General features: G+C 33.4%; 1 protein-coding gene across 1 annotated transcript; it reads left to right on the forward strand.

The window, feature by feature from the left end:
* The first annotated feature begins 2775 nt into the window (after positions 1–2775).
* Positions 2776–10596, forward strand: LOC130800425 (uncharacterized). Its single transcript, XM_057663943.1, has 6 exons — positions 2776–3378; positions 5697–5797; positions 6239–6336; positions 7472–7686; positions 9458–9519; positions 10195–10596. Exons 1-6 carry the CDS (start codon positions 2967–2969, stop codon positions 10225–10227), a joined length of 921 nt encoding a protein of 306 aa, XP_057519926.1. The 5' UTR covers positions 2776–2966; the 3' UTR covers positions 10228–10596.
* Positions 10597–12428: the final 1832 nt, after the last annotated feature.

The following is a 12428-nucleotide window of genomic DNA, read 5'->3' on the forward strand; positions in this document are numbered from 1 at the left end:
AATATGAACATGATTATTTTGAGTTTTTTTTAGGGTCTTTTTGTTTTATTTTCGATTCTTAGTTGATTATTTACATGTTTATGTTTGATTTTTTTTTCGTGTATTATAGGTATGAATGAGTAATATTTTTAGGTTTTTTTTTTCATGATTTTCGTATGAATTTTTGGGTAATTTTTCGGTTCTTAGTTCTTAGTTGATTAGTGTGTGTCATTGTGTGGGCCCTAAGAAAATTATAAAATTGGGGCCCTTCAATAATATTTCTAAAATATAAATTTATGAAGAAAAATATAGAAAATGTAGTATATAAATGTGTTCACAAAATATTACATACTAGTGTAGAAACCCGTGTAATGCACGATTTATTTAGCATCGGCGTATATAAACATATGATATAAAAAAAAAAATAAAGCCAGAGATATTAATAATCTTTACACCGAGACGAATCAAACAAGATCCCACTTGACCATGTTTTAACTTATAGATTAAAATTAATCACAGATTAAGGGAGCTAAATATACTTCCAATGTTGCAACTAAATTGGAACGGAGGTAGTATATGCTATATATATTTTCTAATTTACTCAATTTAACTATAAATAAATGCAAATCAAGATGATTTAATGGTAGAGATACTGGTCAAGATCAAATGCCATATCATTTTTCATTAGCAAATAAATGTGTTCCAATTGCAAACTCTCTTAAGTTGTGACACTTGAAATTTTCTAAGCTTTTTAATTTTAATGATAAAGATATTGGTCAAGATCAACTTTACCTTATTTAGTTTAATAAATATATTAATTAATTAATTTGATTATTCAATGTGACAAATCACTGTGAGGATGCCACATGAAATTTTTTAGTTCTTTTAGTTAATAGTATGATTTAACTATAATTACATGCTAGTCAAAGATAATTTAATGGTAGAGATATTGGTCAAGATCAAATACAATGTCATTTTTCTTTAGTAAATAAATGTGTTCTATTTGACAAAGTTTCTCTAGCTGTGAGACTTGAAATTTTCCAAGCTTTTTAATAGTAGATATATTGGTCAAAATCAATTTTATCATATTTAAGTTAATAAATATAACAATTAATTAATTTGATTAATCAATGTGGAAAATCATTGTGAGGATGTCACATGAAAATTTTCTGTTCTTTTAGTTAATAGTATAATTTATTATTCTATGTGGAAAATCTTTGTCAGGAAGCCACCTGAAATCTTCTATTTTTTGTTAATAGTATGATTATTCTATGTGTCAAATCTTTTTGAGGATGGCGCATGGAATATTTCGGTTCTTTTACTAAATAGTATGATTGCTTGGTCACAAAGAAGCTTTGAAAATGGCTATAAACAATAGGTGGATTCATATTAGTTTAATAAAATAAGGTTAACTTTATCTTATTTAGTTTAATAAATATAGCAATTGATTAATTTGATTATACCATGTAGCAAATCTTTGTAAGGATGTCATATGAAATATTCCAGTTCTTTTAGTTAATAGTATGATTATCTTAAAAAATAACAAAAAGTGTTTGCTACAAACATACAAAAGAAATCAGCTAAAAAACATACCTAAATAATCATAATAAGTGAATTCTAAGAACATTTCGTAAAGCAAAATCATCAATAATAACATCTGCATCAATTTTTGCTAACTCTTTCTCAATTGATAATATTGCCAAACCATTTCTTATATGTACATTTTGATAGCGAAATGCCAATATAAATATAAATAGTATTAAATTTTATACGCCTATACATTTAGGGCACACCCAAATTTTAACAATTCTTTCAAAAAAAAAATTATTAACAATATCAGATTCTAAGGGAGAAGACTTATAGACTTATACGTTGGGGTCTAACAAACTACCACTAATGATGAACACAAAAACAACTATGGAAATAAGTGCAATAATGAGTCTACTAATTTTAGACTGCACAATTTTATCTAAAATAAATAAAAAAACTTAAAATAAACTAAAAACTTAAATATTGGAACTCGAATGATTGAATCTGAGGAGGTCAAAATCACATTCGAGTTGCATTATTGATTTTTTGTTGTCATTTAGAGCGTATAATGATCATCGAAAATGATAATTAATTAAATCAAATAATTAATTGAATCAATAATTAATTGGAAATATCCCAAGATTGCAAAGGTTTCTGTTTTGGTATAAGCACAGGTCGCGGCTCGAGACTTTTGTCGCGGTCCGCGACTTTCGTGCTGGTTTTTGCAATGTTCGTTTTATTCGGTTTTGTTAGTTATGTTATAACTACCTACGGTTAATATGGTTATATTAACTGAATAATTGAGATGGATTGATTTAATATCGACATTGATTTGTGAATCGATGTTGCGGTTCATGAAGTGACATATTACTTCATGAATGGTTGTAAACTTTTCTATAAACATGAGATTTATATGAGAAATACATGTAATTTCTGAATTTCTTATTCTCTCTAGCACTTTATATAAAGAACTTGTAACCCTCGATTGTAAATTTCCATTTCTTTTTCCACTTTAGTTCGTTCTAAGTTCCTTGTGCTAGGAATTTAATGTGATGATTTAGGAAAGAGATCTCGCCTAGAATTAATATCAAGTGCAAATACAAAATCTTCTTGTTACTCTGTTCGATATATGGTGATTCCCGATGATGAAGTTCACATTTGGTGAATGTTAAGTAAAGGTTTGAACTTGTCATATGTTTTGTAACCTATAAACACACTTCAAGTTAGATTATTCTAGCTCAATTTCAAATCAATTTTTTGTCGGATCGAGTCGAATTTGAGTCGGACCATAATTATACTGTGCTTCCCCATTCACGCTAATCGCACGTATCCCTGCGAAAATCAACTCGAAAATATCATTTCTTTCTTTCTCGTCAACTCTAAAAAATTCCAGAAATTCAACACTCCATTGTTCACATCCATAATCAAAACCCCAAATCCACATTGTAGCCATAGAAATGGACTTCTGGAGCAAAGCCAAAAGCTTTGCAGAAGAAGCTGCAAAGAGATCTCAAGAACTAACCAAAGAAGCTGCTAAGAGATCTCAAGAACTTACCAAAGAAGCTGCAAAACGTTCCCAAGAACTCACTTCTACAATCGGTGGTAGTTCTCGGATTGCCGACATTGTGTCTGAGACTGCTAAACGATCCAAGGAGTTAGCTGCTGAAGCTTCTAATCAAATAAAAGCTGAAGCATTGAAACGCGCTGATCAGATCAAGTCTCTTTCTCTCCTTGATTCTTCTAATTTGTCTGTTGTTCAGAAGGACGAAGTTTCGGTTGATGAGCTTCAGAGATTTGGAATTACTGATGAATTGAGGGAATTTGTTAAGGAGATTACTATGAGTACTTTTCAGGATTTTCCACTTCCGGGTATGGGTTTTTCTGATTTTGGATCTTTTTTATTCGGAAATGTGGCTATTTTTGTTTTTGATTTTTTTTGGTGGGTTCGTTTTGGATCTTGTTATGCTGTGCCTTTGATTTTATGTGATCTTGATTGGTTAATTGAATGTTCATTTATGTTGTTTAAACAAGGAAAATGTCATGATAAAAGTAAAACCTTAGAAAATGGGGTAAGAGAAAAGGCACTGTAATGACTTTTCTGTATGATAACGCATTGCATAAATTTGGTCCTTGCGTTTGTTATAAAGAAGGGTCATTGCAAGATTAAAGTGTTTTCTAGAGTAATGTTTAATTAAATAAGGCAGTATCTGGCCAAGCATGAATGGAAGAAACACTAAGTTTAACTGTACATTTTGTTGCATTGGTGAAAGTTTTTGGATGTGGCTTCTGTGAATATGAAAATATTAGGAGTCTCTAAAGATCTTGAAATGGAGAATGTCAAAAGTGCACTATGAATTCTCAGGAAAGGAGTTTGATGGTGCTAGTGAAAAGCATGAGGAAGATTATGATTGTTGAATATAGAAATCATGAAAGGGCTGGGAAAGGATGAAATCATATCTTTTTTTGGATAACAATTTAGGGAGGAAAGGAAAGGAGAAGAGAGGGAAAAGAAAGGGGAGGGAATAATGGGGAAGTCTCCCTTGTTTGTTTAGGATGGAAAGGAAGGGTGAAGAAGAGAAATAGCAATGGAGACTAGTGACAATGTTTTTGCTGATGAAACTGGCATACCTTTTATGGAGACTAGTGCAAAGGATGCTGCTAATGTAGAACAGGCTTTCATCGCTAGTACTCGGAGATATTCATACCCGTTACAATCTAAGGTTCTTTACGATGTTACAGATATGGGAAGTTTTAACAATATGAAGCAATGGGTACATGAAATTGATGGTTATGCTAGTGACAACGTTAACAAACTTCTGGTTGGAAATAAGTGTGATCTTGCTGTCAATAGAGATGTGTCATATGGTTTTGGGATAATATCTCCTTGCCTTACGAAGTGTGTGCACCTTGTCTTTCCACATTCACAATAAGTTCAGCCCAATTTAACAATTCGTTATCATAGTTCTCGCTGATTGGTTGGATAAAAAGTATGTATAGGACTGATCTTTAAAGAATACTGTTAGTTCACTAATGTTTATGGAAAAATCAGTTGAGTATGTGCAGCTCTGGATTTTGTTGCTTTGTCAAAGCGAAAAAAACTTGTTGTACAGGTCTTTGTCTTTAGAATATTTCTTACAGTTCTGAAGCATTTTCTTTGAGATGTATCATAAAATTGCTCATCTTTGATTTTTTACTCCAAATATCTTCTTGTGTTCATATACTTCGTCCCACTTTGAATTTGTTACCGAACTTTAGTAGGTATTTTAAGAATATTCTTAAAAGTTAATGAAAAGGAAAAGGATTGAGAGAAAGTATAATTATAGAGAGTGTACAGGAGTTCATGCGATGAAGATAAAATGGTATTCTGTAGAAAGTAATATACTTCTGTTTGAAAGAACTTCCTTGGATGGTGCCAAATAGCTAAAGGGCTTTATTGTGGGTTGGAATGTTACATGGAAAAAGTACGCTGTGAAACGTGGTACGAAGAAACACAATATGTGGAACACTATCTATAAAGTTTCCTGAATGACGAGTACAATATAATTTTTATTGAAATATGTATTGATATAGTAGTACTACATTTTAAACAAGATGCTGTCTTCAAGCCTCAAACTTGGGACAAAATTTTGAAAGCCAAATATTTCCTCAATTTGGGATGAAGTTCTGTTAACATGGAGCAATAGGTAGTTCCACATTTCTGATTTGTATGGGATGGATGGAGTAAAATGAAATTGATTGCTGTATAAAGATTTAGTTATTTGGTTAAGGAGCTTCTCACTCTCAAGACTCCAGCTTATTGCTTTGACATTTATGTTCATCATGCTTCTAAAAATTGTCTGCTCTAGTTTTCTTTAGGCATCACCTATGAGTTCAATACTGTTTTTTCTGTAATTGCATTTGGGCTGTTCATTTTCCCCTGCTTGGCTTCTATATGAGTACTTTATTTCATCTTTTCAAGAATTTTGTTACTTCACCTCCTCCTGCACCACCCACATTACTCTCCTGTGTTCCTTTTCTTGAGCTTGTTGTTGTACTCCGTTTCGGCTGTGGGATTAGGGAGCGGAGGCTCTAAGTTTAAACTTACACTTGGTATTAGAATACATCTGATGTACAATTTAGATTGTCATGTTGCTGTAACTTTCCAAAATTGTAATATGTGCTAATATGAAGCTTTGCATTTTTGACAGATGATGCTCCAATGTCTGATGTTCCTACAGTCTCAAATGTGCGGCAGGATCTTACAGAGTGGCAGGCAAGACATGCAATTCTTGTGCTGTCAACAGTAAAGGTTACACAGCTTTTTCCTTCTCTTCTATTTGGCTTTGCATAATATATACAAGTAGACACTTCTGCAATCATATACCTTAATGGCTTCTATGTTTCTTCCGCACATTTACTGTAACTGAACTCTGAAAAGAGAATTGAAGATAACCTGTGATGGAAGACAAAGATGTCTGCATCTCTTTTCTAATGGACAGTGGGAGTATGAACATTTGCCTGATTCCATTTTTCTCTTGAGTCTTACTTTGTTGTTCAATTGGTATTTAATTGAACGTCAACTTCCCACCATTTTGTCCATATCTATTCTCAACTAGGCACAAATTTACTTTCTTCGTTTGTGGCATTTCCTATTTTGGAAACACACACACACACATTCATCCATATAAATTATAGGTGCATGCGAGTGGGAAGATTTTTTATATTGTATGAATGTATTCTTTTTTGGCAGGAAATCTCTAAGCTACGATATGAGTTGTGCCCTCGCATCATGAAAGAAAGGAAGTTTTGGAGAATTTATTTTATGCTTGTGAATAGCCACATAGCTCCGTAAGTACCTTAACTTTTCTAATACTTTCTACTCTATGAGAGTAGATATTCAGATAAACTAAATGTAGATTGATCCTTATTTTTTGGCTCAAGACTTTCTCTGCAATTCTTTTCTGTGGTATGTACTCATACAACGAATTTATATGGTCTTTTAAATTTTTGGAATTTTGTATGCACTGCTAGATATCTCTTATGCCCTTGGAGTTTGAGCTGGTGGAGCTCCTGTCGTTTAATTCTTCTTAGTCTGCGCAATCAATGAGTTTCTTTGAGCATTCACCTTAGCCATGATTTTTTCCCCACTTTTAATAGATATCAGTTATCATGCATCATTTCTTAGGGGTTGCTACTGAATACCGAGTTCGGAGTACCAGTCCCAACCCCCCCCCCCCCCCCCCCTGTGAAGCTCTATTTAAAGGCATTTGGAGAACTTTTCATTCTTATGGATGACTTCAATTAAAAAGTAACTTGTCAATTCTCTCCTATTCTCCACCCAAGAAATGTAAACTTATTTGAGAGTGAATTAAATAGGAAGATATCATGCATGAAAATTACACAAGGGGCACAATAGACTTTTGAAAAACCCAACTAAACATAAATAATATATTTTGTTATTTTGTTGTTACTTTGTTATGGTGAGTTTATTATTTCATGCATAGGGAGTTACCCTCATATTCTTGCATATATAATGAAGGGGAGGGAATGAAGGCAATCTTGCTTGTATTGAGAAAAGTGTTGTCGTACACTATGGGAGTCTAGAGCCACTCGAGTCTCGAAGAGCTCTTCTATATATTTTTCGTGATACAGATATCAATATTTTCTGCATATTTCTTCCTAATTGCTATAAATCTGACCAAGTACAAACTGCAGCTTCATCCCCATCCCCAACCCTTACAAACACCCATACACAAGTACACAACCACCTCACCACCACAGATTTCAACCCATCATTACAGAATGCTTGAGTTTACAATCTCCAGCTTCAAAATTAAATCCAGAAGTCTGCTTAATTCTATATTAGCTTGAATGTGTCTAATCTTTTTCTATAAAATTTTGTTTTAGCACTATTTGTGGTTTCAGTATTCTATTGCTGCCTCTCCCAGTTTCGCTCTTCCCAACTTTTTGTTGTTAAAATCAGGTTCGAGACAAGATACAATGAGGAGGCAAAGTTAAAGGCTGCAGAAGAGGAGAAAGCTAAAGCAGAAAAGGAAAAGGAAGCTGCTAAAAGTGTTTCTGTGTCTAAGCCAGATGGTGCAGAATCAACTCGGCCACTCAAGACAGCAACGTCATCTGCTGAACAAGATCTGGATGTCTTTCTTCTGGGTGACCTTGGAGACAGTGATGAAGGACCAGGTGCTTTTCCAGTTCACTGTATTGACTGTTTGGGAAATTTATTATCTTTTAGTCAAATCCTGTTATTATCAACTGAATACTTTATTTTATGTTCTATCAGTTTGCTTTTCTAGCATGCATGTACTCATTAATAAACTTGGGATTGAAATAGGATTAGGTCATGTGCAGTAGGACACCTACCGAGTAATGATGGTCAGATTGACAAAAGAGATTGAGTTGGTGGCAAATCAACTGTGAAGGAAAAAGTTTTTTTAAAAAAAAAACTTGATTTTTTCTTGGTAGAGTTTTAAGAACTGAGCAAAATACAGTTGTGTGAGAAACTCCTAAGTCTAGATTCCATACTGAAGAAGAGTAAATTAATTAATTAAAGGAAGGTTTTGGTGAATTAGCAATTATCACTCACGTGCACATAAAAAAATAGACTAGGACAAGTCCCAATAACATAGTAAGAAATAGGACAACAACTAATTTCTGGACAGTAAATGGTCCCTGAGAAAACTTTTTGGTCAATTGCCCTTTTGTTTCCTCTCTTCTGTACCTTTCTTGCTTGAGGATGAATCTCCTGGTTTGTCTTCTCCTTCGTACCCAAATCTCTCATGAAATTTGCTACTTCTTTTCTTTTTCCTTACGTATAAATAGCAGTGGCAAGTGGGCTGGTACATTAGACTCAATCATTAGCGCCCTGGTGATTTCAAGAAGGATTTTGTTTTGTTTTTCCTTTCGGCTACCTCATTTTGTTGAGGTGTGTCACGGTAAGTAGTTTGGTGAACAAGGTCATGGTTTTTAGTGAATTGTTTCATGTCAAGGTTTATGTATTCTCCCCATTATCTGATCAAGAATCTGGATCTGTGTTTTGAATTGAGTAGTCAGCACTTTATAGAATGAAATAAACACATTAAAGACCTCAAATTTATGTTCTAAGAAGCAAACCCAACTCATTAAACTTTCTGTACAATGGACGCTCCTATATAACATTACTAGAAAAAACAAAATATTTTAATATAAAGGATCTAAGGAGACTAATTCAAATAATAACTAATTTTCTGTGAAGACTTGCGCTATTTTCCTACACTGATGAGCGCTCTTTTAGCTCTGCTTTTCTCTTTATTCCATCTGTCTTCTTTGCATGACTCGTGTCTCTAACATTATGTTGATTAATGGTCATAGTTTGAAATTGCAATTCTGGTGGCTGCCACTTGATAGAGTTAGAGGGGTTTTATTCAATGATTGAGGTTCTGACTGTACTTACTGGGGGAAGTTTAGGTGGGGATTTGTTAAGGTCATTTTTCGTGTAGATCATTTTTTTACTAACTTAATATCCACACTTTGTCCTGTTGGATTCTTCATTTGAAGGCGGCAGCTTCTCTTAAGTAAGACATTCTGAGTGGATGTTAGCTTTGGGAAGATCAATACTTATGATGAGCTCTAAAACTATAGTTTGGTGTTTGATTTCCAGATATCTGTTTTCTTTCCCAATTTAAATAGGAGTCATGCCTGCATGTTTTCTTCATTATACGGTAGCTATTTACCTTTGGAAGAAACTTTTAGAAATTAGCATTGCATGTTACGGAGGAAATCCTGTGTAAGGAAGCAATCTTGGAGAGCACAAAGTTGACTAGTCTACAGTCTTGCGGTTTTCAGATATCTTACTCTTGACCTTTTTGCTGCCGTATATGATTCTTAATTCCTTGTTCTATCACATTTTGTGCTCTATCTGAGATCTTGATTTTGTATGTCCTTTTTAAACATTTCTTTTTAATGCGTTATACAGAAGATGGTGATGATGGTGACGATGCCTTTGATGATGACTTTGACAAGATTGGTGATAGTTCGGTACGTAAATTTGTTTTCCTTACTTCTTCAGATGTTTATTGTGTCTATTATGAATTTGTGAGTTGTATAGTTATGTTTGACTCGAACTTTATCCAGTGTGAAGTAGTACTGAATTTTGAGAAATTTCTTGCTGTATACATAAGCAAAACATAGTTAGGGCAGGAAGGGGCGTCGCCTCCCAAACCTTTTTTTCCTTATATAATATATAATGCACAAATTCTTTTTGATACGTTTCATGGTGAGACTATCTCTATTGGGCTGACCCATATACATTTTGTTTTGAAGGCGATCACGTACAATTTTAAAATGATCAATTAGAAAAATCAGCTAATTATATGTACCCGTCTCATGGTGAGACGGTCTCAAACAAGATGAGTTGTGAGTTCAAACTCTTTCCCCTTCTTTATCACTCTCCCCCCAAGTTTAGTTTTCAGAGGTTTTCACCCAAATAACCTATTTTACATCAATAAGGCTTACAAATAACTTTTGTTACTCTTTTCTCTTATGTCAATAGTGCAAGAACACTTTTTATTTGCCAAATTTATCTTGAAATGTGAAGATTGATGTGTTACATATGTATTCGGTTCCACCTTATTCGAACATGTAAACCTGTCGATAATATGCTCTGAAATGAAGTTGTGAACCTGACCTAGAAAAAAAATGTCGCTTTTACAGGATGATGAACATGCCAAAGATTCCAAAAAGTGAGGCATACTTGGCAATGGGACTAAAAAGATTTGAGAAAGGTGTATTCCTTTCTTGGCAAAGATGACTACTTGGATCAGCAACAAAGAACTCCAAAGTGTCAGAAGCTAAACTTCCTGCAAAAATCTTCTTTTTCTTGCGTTCGATATACATAACATTCTTAGGTAAAAATTTTTTCCGTTAATAGAAGTATTTGTGCTTTTTGCTCTATTTTCCAGAAGATCGGGTTGGCATGTGCTACAGTCTTCTTGTATAGGAATTAATTGTTCATTGTTAGTCTTGGGTTGAGCACTTGAGCTCCAACACTGGTGTGTTATGTTACTTAAGTTTTTCCTCCTTTCAATCAATATTAGTAGGTCTATTTCTTGCCAATTCTCGTTCATTGACATCTCTATCTATCCAAATTGATGCTTTCTTAGGGTTCTTTTGTGTAAATTCTAATGTTGACTCTTGGAAGTAGAATGATGTGTTGGATGCTGATGCTCTGCATGTACATTGTCAAGATTAGAAATTTAGAAGCATCCCCCTCCTATATACTGCCTCTGCCCTTAAGTAGCACCATGTGCTTTTGGATCAAAATTTGTGGAAAGTAGGATAAGTTTGGAAAATGACTAGTTAAAATGAAAAGATAAAGAAGTTTGTGGATTGAATTAAAAGAGAGTGAGATCGTTATTGAAAAAGAGAAGGGTGCAAAATCAATGAGACAAATTAAAACCAAAAGTGGTACTAATGAAGAGGGATAAAGATGATATAAACTCTTCCGTCCCACTTTTTTTTGATTCAAGGGTAGGCTAAAACCGGTTGACTTACTCATCTGTCTCGCTTAATTTTGACATATTTTTGATTTTCAAAGTACTCTGTGGTTTTCAATGAGAGATCAATTCAAGCAAACATGTTAAAATGGCGAAAGAGAATCTATATCTATTTTCTATTTCCCTCGGAAAGGCCGGCATTCTAGTGCGAAAGCAGCCATCTACTGTAATGCTCTAATTTACAAAGGAGTTATTCTCATGAGAGACTGTCTTTCGGACAACTAAAAAGGAGCTCACATTCCAACAATTGTATTGTATTGATTAAGCTATTTAATTAATGAATGGAAAACGTCTTACAGTTACGATGAGACTGTCTCACACAATCACACGAGAATTTGTGCTTACGAAGACGAACCATAAGATATTAAGAATTTTTCTAATAACAATATGTCATCGCCCAAAATTACTAATATTCGAACGACACTAGAGAAAAAGCTTGATGGAACTTGGAAGTATGCTCCATAAACATTTCCAAGGTTTTTTCTAAAAAAAGGAACCGAGTAGAGCACCCAAATGATATGGGGTCCTTGATGATTGAGCAAACAGAAGTTTGGCTTTGGTCTTAAGGTTGTGGGCCCCACGAGAGATTTAAGGGGTCCAAGATTGGACCATTTGTGATGTTATGTTTCACAAATTTGCCTTATTTTCCATTTTAGTTCATTTTATTGAATTCGTTTTAAATTTTTATTCACACATTTTTTTTATACTTTTATAAAATATTAATTTATTCTTCTTTTTATTTTTCTACTAAATATTTACTTCCTCCGTTCCGTTTTAGTTGCAACATAAGGATTTTCCACGCTGTCCAATATACTAATTCCATCTTTAATATCTCTAATTATGTATAATAAAAAATTATAAAACTTGATATTAATAATCTTTACACCAAATGAATCAAACAAGATCCTACTTGATTATGTTTTAACTTATAAATTAAAAATTAATCACTAATTAAGGGAGTTAAGGAAATACTGTATACTCTTTCAATGTTGCAATTAAATTGGAACGGAGATAGTATCAGACAAATTTGATATGATGGAGAGATTACAAGGCTATTGCTTCTATCATCCCAACAATGTTGATTCACACTTTTAAAAAGGATCCGGTCTTTCCCCAATGTTTGCCAAGTGGAACACCCTTTTCTAAAAGGAAGGTCATAATTATTGATGCCTTATCATTACTTCATTTTGGGTAATTAACAAGCTGGTCCATTTTCGGCGTTTAGGTATATCATAATTAATGATGCTTTATTATTAGTGATTAATTTATCAACAAAAAATTTCATAGAGGTAATAAAGTTAGGATAAATTAAAAAGATTGAATTGTAAAATTGAGTGATTTGCTAATTGAAGTTGAAAAATAAAAAAATTTCAATTTTGGTGTTTTCTAAAA

This window comes from Amaranthus tricolor, chromosome 14, assembly GCF_026212465.1.
Source record: "Amaranthus tricolor cultivar Red isolate AtriRed21 chromosome 14, ASM2621246v1, whole genome shotgun sequence".
NCBI classification, from domain to species: domain Eukaryota; kingdom Viridiplantae; phylum Streptophyta; class Magnoliopsida; order Caryophyllales; family Amaranthaceae; genus Amaranthus; species Amaranthus tricolor.

Bases quoted from the DNA above. Each gene is read 5' to 3' on its own strand.
- LOC130800425 (XM_057663943.1), top strand. From the start codon at position 2,967: ATGGACTTCTGGAGCAAAGCCAAAAGCTTTGCAGAAGAAGCTGCAAAG. The intron at 3,379-5,696 runs GTATGGGTTTTT...CATTTTTGACAG, and splicing joins TCAGGATTTTCCACTTCCGG to ATGATGCTCCAATGTCTGAT. The intron at 9,520-10,194 runs GTACGTAAATTT...TCGCTTTTACAG, and splicing joins ACAAGATTGGTGATAGTTCG to GATGATGAACATGCCAAAGA.